Source organism: Sphaeramia orbicularis, chromosome 8 (genome assembly GCF_902148855.1).
Source record: "Sphaeramia orbicularis chromosome 8, fSphaOr1.1, whole genome shotgun sequence".
Taxonomy (NCBI): Eukaryota; Metazoa; Chordata; class Actinopteri; order Kurtiformes; family Apogonidae; genus Sphaeramia; species Sphaeramia orbicularis.
The window spans coordinates 2,743,543-2,769,334 of NC_043964.1; the positions used below are offsets into that span (position 1 = coordinate 2,743,543).

The 25,792-nt window shown below is 35.4% G+C and overlaps 1 protein-coding gene across 3 annotated transcripts in view; it reads right to left on the reverse strand.

Annotated features, from left to right (window-relative positions):
* The window catches only part of slc1a9 (solute carrier family 1 member 9), a 51,304-nt gene extending 29,371 nt beyond the window's left edge, over positions 1-21,933 (reverse strand). The window contains exons 1-2 of one of the 3 annotated variants that reach the window (XM_030141884.1): positions 21,772-21,933; positions 384-536 (exon numbers count right to left, since the gene is read on the reverse strand). In XM_030141884.1, coding sequence (XP_029997744.1) covers positions 384-531 — 148 coding nt within the window. In that variant the 5' untranslated portion in view covers positions 532-536; positions 21,772-21,933. Of the gene's footprint in view, positions 1-383; positions 537-4,693; positions 4,828-21,771 lie in introns of those variants that run through there. The other 2 variants (XM_030141885.1, XM_030141886.1) reach the window with 2 other exon arrangements.
* Positions 21,934-25,792: the final 3,859 nt, after the last annotated feature.

The window sequence follows — 25,792 nt, forward strand, 5'->3', positions numbered from 1 at the left end:
CTCTCAAATGAAGCCCAGATATCAGTAAAAGCAGGATTTATGCCTTAATGGCGTTGGATCAAAAACGGTGGTTCTAATGGAAGAAATAGTGCGTTTTAGGCACACTTGGTGACAGATGCTAGTCTTGTAATTTTCTTTTGTTTACAATGTGCAAATTTTAGTTGGTGGCCAGAATTTTAAAGATCATGCAAAAATGAACAACTTTTGAATTCTAACCTTATTTAAATTGTGAAAAATAATATGAAGTTTTTTAACACAAAGTGCAAAGTGTGCCTAAAAAGCGCACCCGGATGCCGGAGGGTTAACTAAACTGCAGTGTTAACTTGCATTTCGTTTTGGACAATAGCTGCCAGCACAAAGGTAAACACAACATGAGTGCGTACCCATGACAGTGAGTCCCAGCAGTAGGTTGTGGGTGTTGCGACTGCAGTGACCCGCATCTTTATATGCAACGTCTGTGTTGTCATCTCGCTGGTTTTCCTCTTTTTCGTTCTTTGCGCCGAACTGGTTCGCTGTCGCCTGGTTCGTCATCCTGCCTGTGGAAACAGTGAGCGATACGACAATACATGCATCAACCCCATTTAGCACAGGCTGGCCTGCACGTTCACCAGTTAATGAAACACTCTGAGCTCTTTAATTGATGCGTCCAGTGTGAAGACTCTGGATTGTTTATAGACTATCTTAACAAAGCATTCTTTTCCTGTGGCCAGTGAGGATCCACATCGTTGCCATCCTGGGTGGCTGACTCAACTTTTAAAGTGCGACTGGGGGCAACCGAGGCCACCTACTGCTAATACAACAGGAATGTCCTCTCAGTATTTGGTTTTGGATTCGCAAGGGAAGTCAAGAAGTATGGCTGCAGGCAACCCAAACACAGCAGGCGATGGCTAAACACAACACGAAGAAACAACTCCAGAGATGTAATCTGTACATCATCATCTAAATGGAAAAGAGAGGATGGGCCAGGGTCTAAATAAAACACTATATGGAGTTGGTGATAAACTCAGGGACATTGCTGATGAGTACAGTGAAGAATTAGTCAGATAGGAGCCGTGACATTCAGCCTTTAGAGAAATAAGATAGAGGAAAAGAACAAGAAAGAAGAGGTAACGATAAAATGGAACGGAACTCAATAGTATGAAAAAGAAGTGAAAGAAAGACTACATTGATAATAATAATAATAATAATAAGGACATAAAAGAACAGTCAAAAACAGTAAAAAAAAAAAAAAGAACAATATTTACAGTAATACTGAAGACAGATTACAGAGAGTTATGCAGACCAATAAAACATATGTTCATTATCATTATAATATGAATATTTGTGATAAATACATCAAATGAAGACTGAAACTTGATGAGTGTGAACAGTTTTTTACAGTGGTAACATGCATTCTGCTTCTGAATATGAACAGCAGATACAGGAGTCATGCGTTCACAGCATTTGTCTGGTCAGATGAAGCTACAGCTGACCATTAGTTGCTCAGGTTCATTCAGTTTGGTGGTCACAAAAGTGGTGGCACAGTTGTTTTAAAGTCACAGCCTCATGGTCAAACCTTGTATGTTGTTCTGGTGTGACTGACATTAAGCTACGCTAATAAGAAAGTAGCAACTACGCTGAACAGTTTAATGCTCATCACAGCTGTAGCGGGCTGATGGCTGATGAGAACTGTCACAACAGAGGGAACGCACATCCGTCACAGGCCACGCCCCTCTCAGTCAGACTGAGCGGCAAAAACAAACCGGCTCAACATGGTGGAGTACAGCAGTAACTCCAGCCAGAGCAGAAAACTGTGGAATAGAAGATGAAATTAAAGACAACTGGACTGGACATGGATCCATCCAAGCTACCAAACAACCAGTGTTCTACCAACACTGATCTGGGACAGAAATCACCCATCCTGACATTTACATGAACCTGAGTTCAACGCCGGGAAAATCCCCAATGCAAAGGCTGAAAGCATCCAACAGACCCAGAGTTGTGTCCATCCTGGTCCTGGTTCATTAGAGGATTCCAGCTGGTGAGTGCTTTCATTCAACATACTATTGTTTTGGAGGTTTTGTGTCAGTGCAGACGGATTCTGTTGGCGGTGATTTGGGCGGTAAAGGCCCAGCAGTAGTGTTCACAGTTCACTACTGATTTACTGGAGTTGAACCCTTAGTACTGACCCAAGTGAGTGGATGATCTACTGGTACTGTGGAGATTTAAGGAGAGTTCACATCAAATACTGGATCCAACACCGATCCAACAGCTGTGTGCTAGAGGAGCCCCTGATCTGGAAAACTAGGTTAGCCTCAGTTTAAGCTAGTTTACAAATCATGTAGAGCACAAGGTTCATAATCACACAACTGAAGACACAAACGATTCAGTTCTGAAATCTAGAACTAAATGACAGATGCTAACATTAAGAGCTTTACTAAGAAGGAACGTTAGCCAAAGCTATTATGATAATATTTGACTGGTCTGACCCACTGGAGACTGAATTGGGCTGAATGTGGAACCTGAACTAAAAGGGCTGGATTTGGATCGGACCCTTTTGTGGGCCAGTTTGGGTCTAATTTGGTCAAATGCTTCAACAGTTTTACAACAAACTGTGACTTTCTTAACCAGTGAAATAATCTTTTAATTATACAAACATTATGTGTGTGATAAAAATAAGTCAATCAATCAATCAATCAATCAATCAATCAATTAGCCTGCCTGTCTCCAGCCATAGACTATGATGGATCAAGTTCATACTTCTTCCTACTCCTTTTTGACCATGCAATATTCAGACTTGTATGTGCTGAAGATACAGGGGTTGGACAAAATAATGGAAACACCTTAAAAAATCAACAAAATATAATTTAATATGGTGTAGGTCCTCCTTTTGCGGCAATTACAGCCTCAATTCTCCGAGGTATTGATTCATACAACTTGTGAATTGTTTCCAAAGGAGTTTTAAGCCATTCTTCAGTTAGAATACCCTCCAACTCTTTTAGAGACGATGGCGGTGGAAATCGACGTCTTACTTGAATCTCTAAAGCTGACCATAAATGCTCAATAATGTTGAGGTCTGGGGACTGTGCCGGCCATACGAGATGCTCAACTTCATTAGAATGTTCCTCATGCCATTCTTTAACAGTTCTAGCTGTATGGATTGGGGCATTATCATCTTGAGGTGAAGGTGTTTCCATTATTTTGTCCAACCCCTGTAGATTCTGTCCATTTAAATGTTTTATTTTGTTATGTTGTTTTATTTTTTTTATCTTTGAATGTTCAAAATAAATGAATAAATCAAATCAAATTAAATCAAATTAAATCAAATCAAATGGATTTTTTTTTTTTCTGAAATAAGGTCCCATGGGACACAAAGAAAAGGGGTGTGACTTTAGCTTTGTGGCTCCTCCTCTCATATCTCGTAGCCAATCAGTTTTCATTATAATTCCCTTAAAGCACAGACAAACAAGAGGCTTTCTTAAAACTAATGAAGTATAGAATAAACCAGGAGCAGCAGACGCTCTTCTGTTCTGGAAGTGCTGTCAGAAAAGTATATTCTGTTCTAAAAAAAACAGACATGCACACTTTTAATATTTATTTAACAAATGTTACAGCTGTATCTGACATAATGCATGGAAATAAGAATATGCTGAATACTCAGTGCCCTTAAAACCTATCTTAAAGGGATGTTGTTTCACCAAAGATAACAATAAATCCTGTATAATGATCAGTAAAAGTCCAATCAACCTCCTGTGCATCAACTCTGGATTACACTGGGTTACAAAAAATGTTTTTTGCAAGTTGTCTAGGTTTTTTCAACTGAATTCGGACCATTTTGCACCACTAAATCCAAAAATGACATCTGTTCTTCTCAATCAGGTCAGGTTTTTTTTGCTAATTTGATTTGGAAAAATTTGATCTTCTCACAAAATTGATGACATTTTTGTGGCTTTATCAGTTGATTTTTTATACAGTTCTCACCCAAAACAGGTTTTAAGAGAAAAAAAATCCTTTTCTAACAGGATTCCTGTTAGGTACAATGGTGTATTCACCACAGATGTAGCAGAATACGTCAGGTTTATTTTTGCCAGATCTTCTAGTCGAAGCCATTTCATTCACCTGTAATATTAAAAAAAACATTAATCATAAATTGGCAAAAGTAAAATCTTCAGAACTCGTTTATTGCAAGAAATATGAAAGAATTTTGTATCATATGATGTGAAAATGCCCATAAATGTAAGCAAAAATGTTCAAAAGCCAATATGTAGCATAGTTCAGAAAGTTGACCTGATTGAGCAAAATGAATGTGATTTTTGGATTCAGCACCAAAATGATCCTAAATCAGCTCCAAAAACTGAAACAATACATTTGTTGTTGACCAGTGTTATTCATGAAGCCATCCATCCCACCACCGTCAACATGAGACAGAAACTCTGAATAAGAATATGTGCACCCTCACACATTCTAGTCCTGAGAAAAATGTCAGACATACCACCATCTGTGAGCATGAATCGTATATAAACACATCTGGAGCGCCGTGCAGCCATGCCAAGTCCTTGTCAGATGCATGAATGTCACATTTACAAACAGTCGGACTCCGTGGGACAATTGCAATCAGACGTGATTATAATCCATCAGATCAGTGGATGGCATTTTCTGCAACGGAGGAGTAAGGATGTGGTGGAATATAGTCACCAAAAGACAAAAGTGTTACCTCCTACTTTGGGTGCCCTCCTTTTATCTTCTGCTTCCTCTGGCCATATCACCGATCCCCAGCAGTCAACTCAAACATCCACGCATCAGTCGCCAGCCCAAAGTCAGAATGCCAGTGGGATCTGAAATGGTATATTTTTGGGGGCGGAGAATATCCTGCCAAGTTTCAATTGCAGAAATAATCCTCAGTGAACTCAGAGTCCGCAACAGAGGAGGGGGGAGGGGGGAGGGGGTTCCACCGTTATAGTCTTCACAAATCCTCTTTTCAATCCTTATGTCATTCTTCGGCTGAACATTGTTTGTTGGTAAACCACGTTTAGTTGAATGACAGCAGGAATGACATGGACTGTCTCGTCCTTTTTCACGGGCACGGATAAAAAAGCTCCAACGATTTATCGAACAAAACTAGCTGATGTTTTACCACCGTCGTGGCTCGATCAGAACAGATGTAGACGGTTCAGATGTAGAAACGATGAAAGCTGGTAACATTTAAGAGGCGGAGGTCATTCTGTGATCACATCCTTCACAACAGACACTCGTCTGCAGATGGAACCACATGAAAATTTCATATCACCGTTATTTTGACCAAAATTATCACGGTTCTCATTATTATCGCGGTATTGTTGAAATTGTGCTCAAAATGTTCAAGAAGTACTGATACACACACTGAAAGAATTTAAGCAAGTTGTATTAAAAAAAAACAAAAAAAAAATAAAAATTAAATAATCAGCACAATGTCCCTTCTGTGTCAGAAACATTCCAATATTAACCCTTAGTGGTCTGAGTCTATTTTGTCCGTTTTTCAGTCCTTTTGATTTGGCCTTTATATACTATAGAAACAAATGTTTACTATACCCATGTTTGGGATCTGTTTTTTCAGCACAACTTTATTTATATCATCTGTCTATTATTTTTTTCACTTTAACCTACTATAAAAACACAACAGGACAAAAAACACACAAAAAATATATAAAATCCAATTTCAAACATGTATATAATTTATTGCATAAATAATACACAGATGTTTAACGAACCTTTTCAAAGACTTTAAAAGTGAATATTGGTTCCAAATATTAGGTATAGAAAATTAAAATTGTAATAAATTAAAACTATACTCAAATATTTGAAATAAAAGCAGATCTTTCCATAGGGTTTTTTCCCTGAAAACTGCAGTAATCAAACACAGTTATCATGATAATTAGAATTTAAATGGTAATACTAACGTCTGCAGTTTTACAGCAGTTTATCGTTATACCGGTAACTGTTACATCCCTACATTTGTACCAATACGATATTTTACAAACTATTTTAATTCCAGGTTTTTTTTCTGCTAGTTTGAAAAAGTGGTCTTATTCTTCACAAAACTGTTGTGTATTAAAGTCTCCATATCCACCCTTATTTTAGGCTTTTTTTAGTTTTATTTGTTTATTTATTTTTACTATAATAACCCTCAGTCACTCAGTCCACCTTTACATCAGGACAAATTAAGTGAAGTTCCAAAACCTTTTTTTTGATGTTTAATTCAAGATTTTTTTTTTTTTTTTTTTTTTTGCTTAATTCAAGATTTTTTTTCTTTTTTTCTTTTTTTTTTGCTTAATTCAAGATTTTATTTTATTTTTTTTGCTTAATTCAACAATTTTTTTGCTTACTTAAATTTTTTTTTTGCTTAATTCAAGATTATTATTATTTTTTTTTTTAAATTTGCTTAATTATTTTCAAACTGTCACTGCATTCATCAGAGTTATTACTAGTGCTGAATTTTATTTTTTTTTATGAGTTTTCATTTTTCTTAAAATCTTTCAGTTTGGTTTTTAATTCCAGGTTTGTTTGTTTTTTTGCTAGTTTGAAAAAGTGGTTTTATTATTTACATAACTGTTGTTTATTAAAGTCTCCATATCCACCCCTGTTTTTGTTTTTCTTTAAGTTTAATTTATTTTATTTTTTTTTACCATAATAACCCTCAGTCACTCAGTCAACCTCGTCACTCGTCCACTTCATCAGGACGGTGAAGTGAAGTTCCCAAACCTTTTTAAAACAATGCTTTAAATTCCTCTCATACGTGTTGGAGAATAATCCATTTGGAATAAACACAACTGTCGTCTTCTGTGACATTGAAAGCCGGAGGTTAAACCTTTATTTCCTGAGCAGGTCAGATGGAGGCCCTGAAGTAATGAAGCAACAGCATGTGTCCTCAGAGGAGGGCGGCGCTGGGGAGTCTAAGCTCCAAGGATGTACTCAAGGACCTGAGGCCGGACTGCAAATCTGTCATCCTTCCGCAAAAGACAGATTATGTTCCTGCTCCAGGAAATGTCAGAGCTGCCTCGAGACCAAACGTAGCTGGCTTCGAGTAACCGGCTCATCCTGGGGTCTTCTGTCCGTCTGGGGCGAACGGACGGTCCTCAAAACCTGGTTGAATATGACTCCGACTTTCATGGCTTTAGTTCATGAAAAGAAACAATTACATTCAGGAAAAACAGATGCACTGCAGGAATGCAAATCTCAGTGAGTGTATTTTTATCATTTCTAGTCAAAATATCTCATCATACTTAAAATAAGACAAAATCACCTAAAGAGGAACTTGTAAGTGAGATATAAGAACTGATTTTTAGGCAATTGATCTAGAAAATCTGATTTCAAGAAATCTTACTAAGAAAATTTTCACTTGTTCCATTGGCAGATTTTTATTTATTAATTTATTTTTGTTTAATTCAATATTTTTTTTTTGTTTGCTTAATTTGGGATTTTTTGTTATTGTTGTTTAATTCAAGATTTTTTTTCTTGCTTCATTCAACATTTTTTTGCTTAATTCAAGATTTTTTTCTTGCTTAATTCAAGATTTTTTTTTTTTTTTTTTTTTTAGCTTAATTCAAGCAAAAAATCTGCCAGTGGAACAAGTGAAAATTATCTTGTTAAGATTTCTTGAAATAAGCTTTTAAGTGAGATATAAGAACTTATTTTTAGACAATAGATCTTGAAAAATCGTATTTCCAAAAATCTTACCAAGATAATTTTCCCTTGTTCCATTGGCAGATTTTTTACTTGAATTAAGATTTTAAAAAAAATCTTGAATTGAGCAAAAAAATCTGCCAGTGGAACAAGTGAAAATAATCTTGGTAAGATTTCTTGAAATCAGATTTTCCAGATCTGTTGTCTAAAACTCAGTTCTTATATCTCACTGAAAAGTTCCTCCGTAGGTGATTCTGTCTTATTTTATCCTCCTCAGACCCAGGAAATGTCAGCAAAGTACCAGCTTTTTTTGTTTTTATTAAATCAGTGCCTATATTGGAAACATCATGATGCAACAGTTTTTTCAGATGCAGTTTTTACATTTTTTATGGAATGTCCTTTGTGGTGGACAGTTTTCTTTTCTTTTCTTTTCTTTTTTTTTTATAAAGTTGTGAAACTCTCGTGCACAAATGTGGACAGAAAACCCATAGCTGGGTCTGAGGACGTTATGTGTGATGAGATATTTTAACTAAAAATGAGAAAAATACACTGGGTAAGATTTAGATTGTTGCAGCGTGCTGATTGGAGGATCAGAGTCACAACTCGTCGGAGTCATGCCTGTTACATCATACGACAGCTTAGCATCCCTAATAAAATGCAGCGAGTCCAGACGGTTTGGTCAGGCAGCTTACACTAAATGCTGGGTTGGAGTACAGCAGGACACAGGTATTAAGAGTCTGCAGTACAGGAGGTCTCCCCTCTGAACCACAGAAGCAGAGGCCTGTGTTCTGTGAGAAAGCTTGGGAAACACATGTTAGTGATGAGCGTCAGAGCATGGGGGGGGGGCTGAAGATGGAGAGGCTTCAAAGTCAAACTGAGCTCATAAGAGAAAACCAATAAGGAGGTTAACCCAGCTGGTCCAGAAGCACTGGGCTTCTGTTTACATGCCCTCGCTGACCAAATTCAACCACAACGCAGACAGTCGCACAGAACAACACCATGGTACTGCACGGGAACGTTAAGAACAGACCAGCTCACCTCATACGAAATATGTACGTGGTTTTACAAAGACTCAAAGCACTAAGCACCATTACTTTGTGTAGAATAGAACACAATAGAATAGAATAGAATAGAATAGAATAGCCTTCATTGTCATTGCACAAAAGTTACAACGAAATTGTTGTGCACCACATGATAATAATAAAAAAGATACAAGACAATAATATTATATACATATATATATATATATATATATATATATATATATATGAATAAATAACACCTGTACACCTGTTCTATGATGATATCTGTTTGTCTGGTTGTGTTATGAGGTAGAGTAGAAGATTTAAGATGTGTTAGTGCAGTGGCTCCAACCTGTTTTGGTTCGTGACCCCATTTTAACATCACAAATTTCTGCAGACCTCAGACATTCAAAACAGAGACTTTTTTTTTTCTGGCTAAAATTATTATTATTTTTGATCATGTAATAGTTTGCTATACTATGTTGCAATTAAACGTTAATGTTAGAGGACATTTAGTCTATATAGTGTATATTATTGTGGACAGAGGCAGTAAATCCAGGTGTGGATTACGGCACAAAGGGAGAATGTTATTTTCCTTGGTCAGGATCTGTACAGTCAGTCCAGCTGTGATTTTGCTTAATTCAAGATTTGTTTGTTTTTTTGCTTAATTCAAGAATTTTTTTTTGCTTAATTAAATTTATTTTGCTTGATTCAAGATTTTTTTTTTTTTTTTAGCTTAATTCAACAAAAAAAATCTGCCAATGGAACAAGTGAAAATTATCTTGGTAAGATTTCTTGAAATAAGATTTTAAGTAAGATATAAGAACTTACTTTTAGACAATGGATCTTGAAAAATCTTATTTCAAGAAATCTTACCAAGATAATTTTCACTTGTTCCATTGGCAGATTGTTTTTTTTTTTTTTTTTTGCTTAATTCAAGATTTTGTTGTTGAATTCAAAATTTTTTTTTTTTTTTTTACTTAATTCAAGATTTTTTTAAATTATGTTTTATTTATTTATTTTTTTGTTTAATTCAAGGTGTTTTTTTTTTTTTTGCTTAATTCAAGATTTGTTTTGCTTAATTCAGGATTTTTTTTTTTTGCTTAATTCAAGATTTTTTTTGCTTAATTCACAGTCAGTCAGCACAGTCAGTCCAGCTTGGATTTACAAGGCTGTGAATTAATACTGAACAAACAAGAACTCAAACTATGAATTATGAAAGAGCTGCAGCATCTGAAACTGACCACAGTGAACATTTGACACAGAAACAGAACCACAGTGCTGCAGTTTCACAACCACAGTTTGTCTTTTATGGATTGGTATTATGTCTGTCAACTCACCATATAGTTTTTATTAGTAAGTTTTTTTTTTTTAATTTTTTTTATCAATTACTAGAAATTTCAGGTGACCCCATTTGAATTCCAGGCGACCCTGTGTGGGGTCCCGACCCCAAGGTTGAAAAACACTGTGTTGTATGTGTATAGCAGCATGAATGTGCAAAAGAGCTGCTGCTATCTGAAAGCTAATGGGGATCTTAATAATAATAACAACAACAACAATAATAATAATAATAATAATAATAATAATAATAATAATAACGATGATAATAATAATAATCCATCACACATATATAGCACTTTTTTTGGACACTCAAAGACGCTTTAGTAAACAAGTAAATAAAACAACAACACAGTTTGCATCAACATGTAGCCATGTACTTACAACACATCTTCGTAATCGTCATGGTTTCCAGGATAACGTCAAACCACGATGACAGAATGAATTAATCTCTCCAAAGAGCAGACTTTGATTACTGTAATTAAGACAAGGACGTACTACAGACACCGTCAGAGCAGGACACGTCAAACCATGTCGTGTTTGATTCAACCACGTCAATGCTCTTATAGCCTTCAACTTGATCTGGTCAGCTTCCCAGCCAATCACTGTTGTTTATTCAAGAGATCAAATCGATGTACGTTGGCTATATATACAGATATAAGTCCCCCCCCTCCCCTCCCCTCCCCTCCTTATGGGTCTGCCTTCACTTAAGATTTAATAGCTGTGCTGCGTCTGTAATTCCTCTGTATGATAGTATTTATCTTCTTTGTGCTCATAGACCCAGAAACTGGAGGATAAATATACATTTGGCAGTCTGATGTTTACTTCAGCTTGGATAAATATTATTGCATGTGTCAAGATAATAAATCTACTTTTTTATCTAAAGTGCATACAGTTTTGTCCACTATAAGAGGACATGTCTTACAAGTACGAAAAGAAAAAACATCTGCGTGTAATTGTAAAGCAGTAGAATCCACCTCCACCCAAATGATGAAGCTGATTTCTTTATGTGTAAATGTACGGACAGACATGAGGATGGATTTAATGAACATGCATAGTAGGGCTGTAAGAAAATATCGGTTCTGCAATATATTGCAATATTTCATTTCACAAACTTGTATTGATATTATAAAGTGCTGTATCAGTATTTTTAGGTATTTATTCAAATAAAATATTGCGAAGGTTCATTTTTGTTGTTCTTTTTTGTTTATATTTTATTTATTATTATTTAACACTGTTTATTCAATAATGTTAGTTCCTTTACTGGGATTGAACTAAAATAACGTTCTGATGTTAGTTCTGAACTAATAGAATCTGAACATTTGAACAGGATCTGAAACTGGAAGATTTTGTGATTTAACATTAGATCCTGTTGGGATCAAATAAAAATGTCTTTACTATTTGTGCAGATTTCTGGACTAATTATGTTCTTCCAGGAAAAAAAATCTTAAAAATATATAAAAACCTTAAAAATATATATGAATAAATGAATGTAAAATGAATAAATGATAATAAAAAATAATAATAAAAAAAATCTTAAAAATACATAAAAATCGTAATATATATGAATAAATGAATGCAAAATGAATAAATGATAATAAAAAATAATAAAAATAATCTTAAAAATCTATTTTAAAAAATCTTAACAATATATATGAATAAATGAATGTAAAATGAATAAATGATAATAAAAAATAATACAAAAAATCTTAAAAATATATAAAAAATCTTTAAAATATATATGAATAAATGAATGTAAAATGAATAAATGATAATAAAAATGATTAAAAAAAAAATCTTTAAATATATAAAAATCTTATATATATATATATATATATATATATATGTATATGAACAAATGAATGTAAAATGAATAAATGATAATAAAAATAATTAAAAATCTTAAATCTTAAAAATCTTAAAAATATATAAAAATCTTCAAAAATATATATGAATCAATGAATGCAAAATGAATCAATGATAATAAAAATAATTTTAAAAAATCTTACAAATCTTTAAAAAAAAAATAAAAATGGCCTTTTTAACAGTATCGTGATGTATCCTGATATATCGTATTGTGATCGTTGTGATTTGTATCGTGTGGCCAGATTCTTGCCAGTACACATAGTGGTGTGGTGTTTGGGATGCAGCCGTATTTGTGTGTGTGTGTGTGTGTGTGTGTGTGTGTGTGTGTCCCAGAGGATTACTTCCACTGGTTGATTGTTTAGTGTGAGCTTTGCAAAGGGATCGAGTTATAATCCCACCCCCATCCCTCCATCCTCCCCCTGCTGCAACAATACACCACAACACACACCTCACAGATCAACACTGGCATGGAACACACATGTGGAAAAGGATGAATGAAAAAGAGACGGGTGTGAGTATGGAGGCGGAGACCAAACTGATGAGGAACATGATTACAATAATGTACAGAACTGTAGAACGACAGATAGAACGATAGAACGATAGAACGATAGATAGATAGATAGATAGATAGATAGATAGATAGAACGATAGATAGAACGATAGATAGATAGATAGATAGATAGATAGATAGATAGATAGATAGATAGATAGATAGATAGATAGATAGATAGAACAATAGATAGAATGATAGAACGATAGATAGAACGATAGATAGATAGAATGATAGATAGAACGATCGATAGAACGATCGATAGATAGATCGATAGATAGATAGATAGATAGATAGATAGATAGATAGATAGATAGATAGATAGATAGATAGATAGATAGATAGATAGATAGATAGATAGATAGAACGATCGATAGATAGATAGATAGATAGATAGATAGATAGATAGATAGATAGATAGATAGATAGATAGATAGATAGATAGATAGATAGATAGATAGATAGATAGATAGATAGATAGATGGACAAACATGTGTTAGTTCTGAATAAACAAAGACAAAACAGATGTTTATCAGGATCTGCATCTGACCTCAGTTTTAGAGGCAAATATAACGACAATAGTTTGAAGGAGGAAAAAGCATTAGCTGACTTATCAGCAGAAAACTATTGATATTTTTGATGGAAAAACACAAAGTGTAGTGAGTGTTTCACACATGTACGTATGTTAATAATTGCATATGTTTGTTTGACAGAAGTCTGAAGGCCAAAGGGAACACAAGCTGCTGCTTTCTTGGTATCCCACACTTCCAGTAGAAGTCTGTTTCTGACCCAGCTCCCTTTGGTTTGTCATGTTTGAGTTCGCTGTAATATATAATAAAACCCTAAACTGAAGATTCAAGAATGTTCATTGTCTTTATGTGTACACGTACTGACATTTTGACAGGTAGTTCTCAGTTAAGAAGGTGCAAACTTAAATACTCAGATATAATCACCTCCTAGGACCCACTGTCCACATCTGTGGACAAGAGTTTCACAACTTTATACAAAAAAAAAAAAAAAAAAAAGAAAGAAAGAAAACTGTCCACCACAAAGGACATTTCATAAAAATGTTAAAAACTGCATCTGAAAAAACTGTTGCATCATGATGTTTCCACTATAGGCACTGGTTTAATAAAAAACAAAAAAGCTGGTACTTTGCTGACATGTCCTGGGTCTGAGGAGGTTAAATGAAAAACAGTATAAACACAACATGAGCACATAATATAAAACACACTATAAGAAGCATGACATATGTAAAAATAAATAAATAAATAAAATATTAAAATTATTTTTAAAAAGTAGACAGTATGTGCATAAGGGAATATTCTATTACGTTTTCAGACTTTCATATTCATAACTAAACATGTTTATCATCAAAGGCGTTAATAATTGGACTTAATTATAAAATTAATCATTCTAGCACTGTAAGCCCGGAATTTGTATTTACTAAAAAATGCTTTAATTACAGTGCACTTAAATGATTTAAGTTTTATGATGTTACTATAAAATGTTCAGTATATTCTACTGATTTGTAGACATAGTTGAAAGTACGAAAAAGTTAAAGTTGAATGGAATTAAATCACTCAGTTTTAGTCCTGACCACACCTTTTTATCCGTGCATTGCATTGTGGGTATTGGGCATGTTGTTGAAAATGTGTTCTTTTTCTGTGCAGGGGTTCAGCGGGGTTGTGGTGTTAGTGTTAATTTGGATTTAATGTGTGTATGTCAGTGTTTCTTGGCCTTTTTGTGTTTGTTTTTGTATTTTTGTAGAGCTGCACCATGAGTCAGAGCCAGAGGAAGAACTATGGATTTACTGTTCATCTAAGACTGTAGCTGCACAATGAAAATCTGAGGGTCTAGTCAAATTAAATGCACTCCCTGAACTGATAAATAACGTTGAGCTAACTTCTGTTCATGCTACGATGTATTAACTTGAATAATTTCATAAATATCATGGACAAGAATAGGAGTTTGAGTTTGAGTATCATAAAAAATGTTGTTTAATCAATGATAAATTAATCTGGCTGCAATTGAGAAATTTAGTCAGTGTCAGCTAAAATGCAGAGTTGAATGGTTGGATAGTGGGGTTGATTTTACAACAGATTTAAAGTACAAATAACTTGTCTTTGAGTGTTTTCTACTTAATAGTTTAAGTTCAATACTTTTAGCATTAAAGTTGAACCTACTTAAACCAATTGATTAGTCGACCATTACTCAAATCATTTAAGTGCAATCACTCGCCTCACATTTTTGGAGTAAACTCTACTTATCTGGACTTACAGTGTGAGGTGTCAAAGGTCGTCCACTTGGATTTGCTGACGTGTCCAGCGACAAACAGAAAATCCAAGCAGTCAGTATCTTCTAAACAGATTCAGAACTCTGCAGCTAGGTTATTAATCAAAACCAAGAAGAGAGAGCACGTTACTCCAGTGTTGGTTTCCCTGCACTGGCTACCGGTAACCTACAGAAGTGATTTTCAGATACTACTCCTCACGTATAAAGCTCTAAATGGAACCGGACCAAGTTACATTGCAAACTCACTGATCAATTATGTACAAACTAGAACACTGAGGTCATCAAACGCAGGGTTACTAGCGACTCCCAGAAATATTACAAAGAAAATGGGGGACGCAGCCTTTACTAACTATGCACCAAAGTTATGGAATACAATTCCAAAAGACATTAGAGAAGCCAGTTCACTGAATATATTTAAAACCAAATTAAAAACATTTTTATTCTCATTAGCCTTTGAAAGGACATAAAAATGGGGTCACAATTCAGGAACCAGGAATGTGCGGTTTTTATTTTTAGTTTATTTTATTTCTGTTTTTATTTTTTATTTTATTGTATTTCAAATTTCATCTTATTTCTTGCACATCAAAAATTCTATGTATAATCAAATATTTTAATGTGCGCTGTTTTTATATTTATTTTTATTTTATTGTATTTCTCTCAAATTTCATTTTATGTCTTGACGTATAATCAAATCTTAATGTATTTTAATATTTTATTTTTTCAATCAATGTGAAGCACTTTGGGCTACAATTTCTGTATGAAAGGTGCTATACAAATAAAGTTTATTATTACTATTATTATTATTATTATTACAAACAGATTAGAGCAGGGCTGTCAAACTCATTTCAGTTCAGTTCCACATTCAGTTAAATTTGATCTGCAGTGGGTCGAACCAGTAAAAGAATAACAGAAGAATATAGAAATAATGTCAACTCCAAACTTTTCTCTGTGTTTTAGAGCGAAAAACGCAAATTACATTATGAACAGGTTTACATCTACAAACTAGCCTTTCAAAAGATGTGAATAACATGAACAAACTGAATAAATAAGTGTAATTTTTAACAATATTCTGCCTCAGTTTATCATTTCCACATGTACATTATAACTTACAGATCACACTGGATCTACAAACACACAAAACATTTAATAACAGACAGAATATTGTTAAAATTGTACTGACTTCTCTCTTTAGCCCAATCAGCCTGTTGGCCGAAATAATTAAAATATTCATCTACTATAAAAATATAATAAATCAGGACAATGGATGTTTTTTTTTTTCAACTTTTGCTCAAAGTTTAGACCCTAATGTTAATAAAAGTGCATCAAAAGTGTATTTTAGTGCAAACTTTAATGTTCAAACATGATTTTTAATCTTTGTGGGGTGAAATATACGCTATTAAAAATCTCCGACATGAACAGTTAATTTATGCATATCATCGTCAATCCAGCCGAAAAAAAACAGGCGAGGATAAAAAATTCTACTTTCTCTTTTAGTTAGTTCCTGTTTACTCAGGCAGAGTAATAGATACAATATTTTAGACAATGGGAATAGATTCTGTGAGGTCTGTAAATGTCCACAGACACCAAGAACATCCATATGAACCTTATTATTGTGAAGGAATTCTTCATTTCATTCATTTGCACTACATTCATATCAAACCATATTTGCACTCTCCTTTTAAACACGTTTTTACTCAAATTTATATGACTGTTTTATGTGTATGTTTATGTTTATGTTTTTTTTCTGCTGACAACACTGTGAATTTCCCCATTGGGGGATCAATAAAGGAATATCTTATCTTATCTTATCTTATCTTAGCTTAGCTTAGCTTAGCTTAGCTTAGCTTAGCTTAGCTTAGCTTACCTTACCTTACCTTACCTTACCTTACCTTACCTTACCTTACCTTACCTTACCTTACCTTACCTTACCTTACCTACTTTGGGTTTGTCTGTTTAGGCGTTTTTCCCCTGAAAATATGGTCAGGGTTAAACAGGTTAAGACATTTCAGGTTGTTCATATTTGTTCAGGTTGATCCGCATGTTTTGCAAAATTATACTTTTAGTGTAAATACATAAAAATATTTACATTTACAAAGAGAAAAATTTGGAGTTGTCATTATTTCCATGTTATTATGATAGTATTTGACTGGTCCTGCCCACTTCAGATTGAATTGTTCTGAATGTGGAACCTGAACTAAAAGGATTGTTCATATTTTTGTGTAATTTTTGTATTTCACACATTCATCCCAGGGGTCGGACTGGACTTTGTTCATGTTACGTTCAAGTACGGTTCGTAGATGTAAACATTTTAGTTACGGAATTTTCCTTTTTTCACTCAAAAACATAGAGAAAACTTTAGAGTTGATGTTATATTATATTTCTAAGTTCTTATCCTATTTTTTACATTATTTATTTTACTGATCCGGCCCACTTTATTTCATATGAGGCTGTATGTGGAACGGAACTAAAATGAGTTTGACAGCCCTGTTTTAGAGCGAAAAAGTTAAATTACATTATGAAAAGGTTTCCATTTACAAAACTATCTTTTCAGACAATGTGAATAACATGAACAAACTGAAAAAATTAGTGTCATTTTAACAATATTCTGCCTCAGTTTGTCATTTACACATGTGCATTATAACTTACAGATCACAGTCCACAATACACGAAACATTTAGTAACAGGCAGAATATTGTTAAAATTGCACTTAATTCTCAAGTTATTCACATTTTTTTGTGAAATAATACTTTGTTTTAGTGTAAACCCATGAAAATATTTACATTTACAAAGAGAACAATTTGCAGTTGTCATTATTTCTATGTTCTAATGATAGTATTTGACTGGTCCTGCCCACTTCAGATTGAATTGGTCTGAATGTGGAACCTGAACTAAAAGGATTGCACTGGTCAACAGCAAATTTATTGTTTAAGTTTTTTGAGCTGATTTAGGATCATTTTGGTGCTGAATCCAAAAATCACATTCATTTTGCTCAATCAGGTCAACTTTCTGAACTATGCTACATATTGGCTTTTTAACATTTGTGCTTACATTTATGGGCATTTTCACATCATATGATACAAAATTCTTTCATATTTCTTGCAATAAACGAGTTCTGAAGATTTTACTTTTGCCAATTTATGTTTAATGTTTTTTTTAATATTACAGGTGAATGAAATGGCTTCGACTAGAAGATCTTGCAAAAATAAGCCTGACGTATTCTGCTACACCTGTGGTGAATACACCATTGTACCTAACAGGAATCCTGTTAGAAAATGATTTTTTTTCTCTTAAAACCTATTTTGGGTGAGAACTATATAAAAAAATCAACTGATAAAGTCACAAAAACATAATCAATTTTGTGAGAAGATCACATTTTTCAAAATCAAATTAGCAAAAAACCTGACCTGATTGAGAAAAACAGATGTCATTTTTGGATTTAGCGGTGCAAAATGGTCCTAGTTCAGTTGAAAAAACCTAGACAACTTGCAAAAAACATTTTTTTTGTAACCCGGTGTTGTTAACATCTCAGTGTAATTTTTGCATTTCACACATTCATCCCAGGGCCGGACTGGACCCTTTGGTGGGCCGGATTTGGGCCCCGGGCCACATGTTTGACACCTGTGTGTTAGAGGAAGTCTCCGTCTCCCTACAGGAACACCGTCTGTCTCCTGAATCCCACCAGCCTCACATCAACCAGAGCATCCTCACACTTCAAAGCTGAGCAGTACCTAATTCCTTCGACATATGTATGACTGTCATCCAACACGTGTCTGTGTGGACAGGACGTATTAACCCTCGCAGTGAAGGTCAGCATTCAACAGATGTGGACTGTCCATCAGTGTTTGTAACCACACATGGGTTAATATGTGTCCTTAGTTGGCATGTTTTAACGCCGTCTGAGGCAGAGGTGGCAAATATATGTTTAGGTTCCAGTCCAGCCCAAGGATGAATTTGGAAAGTGCAAAAATGACACTGAAGATATGAACAGTCAGTGGTGTCGAACTGATTTTAGTGCAGGTTTTACATACAGACCCATGTGATCTCAAGTTAAATAATAGTATAATAACCCATAAATAGTGAAAACTAATTTACAAATGGTCTTCATGGTTTGATCCTTTCATGCACAGTGGTCACTCCAGTGGACAGTTCTTCTCCAGCTGTTCTCTTGTATATTCATAGGTTTGGTTGTTTATAGGGATGTCCGATAATATCAGCCCACCGATATTATCGGACCGATATTGGCATAAAAATGTAATATCGGTGAATATCGTTATTGGTTTTTTTGCCTATCATTAAAACCGATAAAATAATGCCATGATTTCACCAGCATTTACCGACACGTAAATGAAGCATTGTTTGTAGCTGAAAGAAATGTGCAGTTTTCAAAACTGTACAGTAGAGTTGCCACACTGTAATAGACTCATGGAGGGAGGGAGAGAAAATAAATAAATACGGCATTTTTTCCACAACTTCAGTTGAAGTATGTATTCTTTGCACAGACGGTGTTTACATTTTGAAAGCCTTGTTGCATTTGAGAATGCATCCAATGGGGCATCACAATAAAATTAGGCATGATGTGTTAATTCCATGACAGGAGATATGTGATGGCACCTAAAATTAGTTTAATATCCCACATATATCGGCAGCGGTATCGGTAGATATCGGAATCGGAAATTAAGCATTGGACAATATCGGCATATCGGTTTTTGGCAAAAAAGCCAATATCGGACATCCCTAGTTGTTTTAGTTCCATATCACCCAACACCGTGGACACTTATTCATGCACTTTGCTTCATTTATTCTTAGGTAATAGATGCACAGAAATCTAAAATATCTCAATAATTCAGTATACCTACCAACTTTCAATGCTTCAAAGATCAGTGCATGCATTTGTGGTCATACACACACAGGCTAAAACAGTGTTTTTCAACCTTGGGGTCGGGACCCCACGTGGGGTCACCTGGAATTCAAATGGGGTTGCCTGAAATTTCCAGTAATTGATAAAAATGTAAAAAAAACAAACAAAAAAACCCAAAAAACTTACTAATAAAAAATATATGGTGAGTTGACAGAGATAATCCCAATCCATAACACACATGACAAACTTGGTTGTGAAACTGCAGCTCTGTGGTTCTGTTTCTGTGTCAGATGTTCATTGTGGTCAGTTTCAGATGCTGCAGCTCTTTCAGAATTCATAGTTTCAGTTCTTGTTTGTTCAGTATTAATTGTCAGCCTTGGAAATAACAGCTGGACTGACTGTACACTGGAAAAAATCTAAATCTTACCAAGTGTATTTTTCTCATTTCTAGTCCAAATATCTCATCACACTTAAAATACGACAGAATCACCTAAAGAGGAACTTTTCAGTGAGATATAAGAACTGATTTTTAGACAATAGATCTGGAAAATCTGATTTCAAGAAATCTTACCAAGATAATTTTCATTTGTTCCACTGGCAGATTTTTTGCTTGAATTAAGAAAAAAAAAAATTAAAAATAAAAATCTTGAATTGAGCAAAAAATCTTGAAACAAGCCCAAAAAAATGTTGAACTAAGCAAAAATAAATAAATAAATAAATAAATAAAAAAGTTGAATTGAACAAAAAAAAAAAATCTCAAACTCATATTTCAAGATAATTTTCACTTGTTCTATTGGCAGATTTTTATTTATTTTTTTGCTTAATTCAAGCTAAAATATCTTGTATTAAATATTTTTTTATTTGTTTTTAGAGGGCATTTTTTTTCCAGTGTACATATCCTGACCAAGAAAAATCCAATTCTCACTTTGTGCAGTAATCTACACCTGGATTTACTGCCTCTGTCCTTATATATAGACTAAATGTCCTCTAAAATTAACCTTTATTTGTTAAAATGGGGTCAGGAGACAAAAAAGGTTGGGAACCACTGGGCTAAAGTGTCAAACTGATTCAGATGTGTATGTTTTTACCTCAGTTTTTCAGTAGATATTTATGTGTGAGTGAGAAAAAATGTGATTTTCTTTATAAAAAAAAAAAGTTTTGCTCATTTTGTCTGACTCCAGGATATTGTAATACTTGATGATAACTAAATGGTGGACCAAACTGCTGCCAAATAAGAACAATAACACAATCAATAAGTGAATCACAAAAATGGACTTGTTTGGGAAATAACTGGATTTTCTGGAAACAGTAAAAAGGAGAAAACGAGCATAAACTCGTTCCTTGTGTGTGAACGTCAGCATGTGCGACTGGTTGAATATGAAGTGTGAGTGAGAGAAAACACTTGTATCTGTGTCGAGTCAGTTCCACATGTGTTGGTGTGATTTATCCTGCATCTGCGTGTGTGTGTCCACATGTCAAGCACACGCCCCCCCCCCCCCCCCCTCTTTCTCTCGGACGATAATCTGAGTGTATTAATCTGTTGTTTGAACTCCTTAAGCACAGACTGTCTATCACATCTGCTCTCTTCACCCTTGCAAAGCTCTGCTATTTATAAACTCCCTTTTTCTCCTGCTGCTCCCCTTCTTTCTCCCCTCTTTTCTCTTTTTGATCTGTCCTCTCCATTCCTCCATCGCTCCTCATTCCAGCAGGACTGAATTTTGCACAGCTCATTCGCTCCGTACAGTAAATCCATCTCCTCATTTGGCCGACAGACGCCTCGGAAACTCCTTATTCCAGTCTTAAATCTCTCTGATCCCCTTCGCTGTGACAGCAGACATCACACTAAAACAATGCTGATGACAGATATGAAATACAGGTCCCACATGTTCAAGCAGAACAGTGTGAAACTCAACACTTCAGGTAACTTTTAAACCAAAGATAATTCAATGTAACCGCTGCAAATATGAATGAGACAGATGGAAAACAGCACAATCTATTTTTGCAATAATTACAGGAGACAAAAAAACAAAGCAATCAGTGAATAATGAGTCTTTTCTAGAAGCCAAACGAACAGAAAACAACCTTGTCGAAAGTGATAAATGGTCCGAGCCCAGCTGGACGTGTCAGCTGTGAATGAACGCAAACACAGTGAGGTGGGAAAAAAAAAAAAAAAAAAAAGACAACAAGGAAATAACAAAACGTACCTGCTGAGTGTCGCTGTCTCCCATCCGACAAGAGCGAGGCATCGGGAGAGAGACACGGAGAGAGGCGGGATGTGGAGATGAAGAAGCAGAGGGGACGGGAGGCAAAGTCACAGTCTTTGCGTCATCTGAGAAAATTTGCAGATTAATAGAACAGCTTGGTGCTCTGAGCCCACTCACCCCATCTCATCCTCACTCTCCTCCTCTCTCTCCTCATTTTGCCTCATTCACTTAGTACAAGGGTGTCAGACTCATTTTAGTTCAGGGGCCACGTTCACCCCAATATGATCTGCAGTGGGCCGGACCAGCAAAAAAAACACAAGTGGAAAAAGTAAAATTACATTATGATAATGTTTATATCTACATCGTTTCCTTAAAAATCTGAATAACAGGAACAACTTGAAATGTCTTAAGAAAAACAAGTGCAGTTTTAACAATATTCTGCATCAGTTTATCAGTTTATCATTTACACATGTGCATTACAACTTACATTACAATTACAAATACACATAATATTGATAAAATTGCATTTATTTTTTTCCAAGACATTTCACGTTCATATTTTTTTAGGGTTTTTCACATTTTTTGTAAAAGGATGGTTTGTTAATGTAAACATTTTCATGTAATTTTACTTTTTTTTTAACACTAAAACAAAGATAAAATCTGCAGTTGTCATTATTTATAGGTTATTATGATAATATTTTTCTGGTCTGACCCAATTGAGATCTGATTGGTTAAATGTGTATGTAAATTGATTTTTACACTGTTGATTGTTAATATCTTCAGTGTAATTTTTGCATTTCACAAATTCATCCTACGGGCCAGATTGGACCCTTTGGTGGGCTGGATTTGGCCCCCGGGCCGCATGTTTGACACCTGTGACTTAGTAAGTAAGTAAATTTTATTTATAGAGCACTTTTCACAGACAGGGTCACAAAGTGCTTTAGCAAATCAAATCCAGTTTACAGAAACCCAACAGAATCCTCCAGGAGCAAACACTTGTGACTGGTGACAGTGGAAGGAAAAAGTACCTTTAACAGCAGAAACCTGGAGCAGAGCCAGACTGAGGAGGATGGACGAGTGACAGGACCAGGAGGGGTTAAAGAGAGAGAGTAAAGGAGGAGAAAAGAGAGAGAGATAGAGATATAGAGAGACTGAGGGAGAGGGGAAGAGGGGGGAGATAGGGGGAGACACATGGAGTACATGTGACACTGTGAACTAGCAACTTTACACTGCGAAAAACAAATAAAACAGTGTAAGTAGAATACAATAAGAATACCTGTAAAACCCAATAAAGTACCATTAAGACAGTTTAAAATATGATGAATACATAAAGTGTAACACTGGTCTACAAGGAAAATGCTTCCAGAATAAAAGTTATGAAATTTTACCACATGAGAGTCACTGATAAAGAAAAATCCAGTCAAAAATGTTGGTTGGCTGAACTTTCCCAGATACAGCCTTGGGTCAAAATGTGAAATTCAAGAATTAATGAGAGAATGGGTTTGACTCCAAAGGAATATTTGTCTCAGAGCTACAAGATCTACTTCAAAACACTGTCTGCACATTAGAATACATTCACTTTACAGGTTCTATTTAGTGGAAGATTTATAAAACTATTATATAAATGTACATAAACCAATATATATGTGGAATAACACTTAATCATATACCTTGAAAACATCAGCAAACCGGCACTTTTGTCATTTATTTTCCAATTAATCTTATTAAAATATGTAACATTTCGCACATTTAATGTCTGAAGCAAATCATTTCTAAAAAAATGTAGACCAGTGTAATCAGTCTGTGGTGGTCCTGGGTCAGGTGGGAAACTGAAAAGCCTGTTTGAACAGGAGGGTTTGAGGTGTTTCTTAAAGCTCTCTCCAGAGTCCATGGACCGTAGGTGCAGAGGCAGGTCATTCCATAGACGTGGTCCACAGCTTTAACAGACCTGTCAGCCCGTGTGCTAGAACAGGTGTGTGGAACCATCAGCAGGTGCTGTCCTGAAGACCTCAGGCTACGAGTCCAGCTGTAGGGCTGGATCAGGGAAGCGATGTATGCAGGGGCCTGGCCATGTAGGGCCCGGAAAGGTAGCACCAGAATTTTGAGATGAAAACGATATAAAACAGGAGCCAGTGGAGAGATTTAAGAATGGAAGGGATGTGGGTTCTCCTGTTTGTGCGGGTCAGAAGCCTTCAGCAGAGTTCTGGACAAACTGTGGACGGGCCAGCTCCTTCTGTTTCAGCATGTGGACAGGCTGTTCCAGTAGTCTAAACCAGAAGACACAAAAGCATGAACGATCATCTCGAGCTCATTGATGGACACCATACACCTGAGTTTGGAGATGAGGCTTCCTTCCTCTTTGTCACTGGTCCTCAAAGTCATATCAGGAGAGGAGGGAACATGAGGGTCACATGTTAAAGGCAGAATTAGATACTCTTTAGTTCAATTTATTAGAAACATCCTAATTCCACAAACACCTGAACTTCTTTACAGTAAACTGACTTCCTTCAGTGACGTCCATCAACATTCCACATGTCAGTCAGAGGACAGACGTTGCCTGTTTTCTGCCTGTACGACCAATCAAATACAGGGTAGTGTGCAATACAGGGCAATGGTGGCATGGAATGCACTGGCACAATTTGTAATTTCAGAAATTCAAGCAGTTAGTTTTTCTAAAAGGTTGAGAATTTTCATATTTACCCAAGAATAACTGTCTGAGCTATTGCACATCCTGTAGTGACATCATCTTGACGGTTTGTTTTTTTGTTTGTTGTCAAGCTGTTTTTATTAGGCCCGAGCCCAGGCATACATGTCGGCGAGGGCCTATTAAAATCGCATGGTTACGTTATTTATTTATTTTTTTTATTATTATTATTTTACTTTCGCCACTTTGAACGCAAATTTGACCCCCTGAACATTAACGAAAAGTCAATTTTATTTGACCAAAAATTCAAGTCCGGTGAAAATTGTTTTTATTTGAAGTCGCCAAAATTTTTTTTTCGCAAAATGACTCAGTAGCGCCCCCTGAAAAATCAAAATACATTACGCAAATGGGAGCCCTCCCCAAGTTTTTTTCATCGTACAAACATGAAACTTGGTCCAGACATAGCCCATGGTAGGACAAGTAAAAAAATACATTATGGCCCCGCCCTAAACCCGACAGGAAGTCAGCCATATTGGGTGGAAGTGTGGACCTGTAAAATCCCACCCCTCATACTTTCATCATCTCCTCCTGGGGTTTACATCCAATTTGGACCAAACTGGGTAAAAATCACCTCCACACATGTGATCAAAAGTTACCACCTACATTTTTGATCAAATGTTGGGCGTGGCTGTTACAAGCCTGTGATGAAGCGGTCGTTTTCAAAAGAATAAAACTGCTTATCTCACAGAATGTCAGAAAGAGGCCACGATTCGGTGACCTCGGTGATCCCGTGGGGAGGCGGTCGCGCGGTAGGGCGAGGGCCTTAACACCACTTGTGGTTTTAATTTGTTTTTATTTTTATTTTATGTTTTTATTTTTTGTTTCTGATTTTTGGTTTAATTATTCTTTTTTTCTGTTGTTGGTGGTATTATTATTGTTCTTGTAATTGTTTTGTATTGTGTGCTGTTGTTGATTTTTGGCCTTTGTGTTGTTGTGTTGAGTGTATGTACATCCTGTTTGTTGAGTGAGTTGTGGGAAATTGTGGTGTTTTGTTTGTGTTGTTGATGACCCCAGGAAGAGGAGCTGCTGTGGTGTGCAGCAGCGAATGGGGATCAGACTAATAAACTGAACTAAACTGTTAGTGGTAACCAGCAAAAAGGGCAGACGGGTTGAAATTTATTGAAATCAGTCACATAGATGAAATATATTTGGGGTTCAAACATATGCCATAAATCAGCACCTGTAAACAATTAATAATTAATTGCAAAACATAATATTGCAATAGTCAAGTGTGTCCATATTTTCTTACACCCCTGAAGACTCGTACTCCAGCAGCTGTAATAGTTCAGGTCTGTGTGGGACCACAAAGAGAGAGCG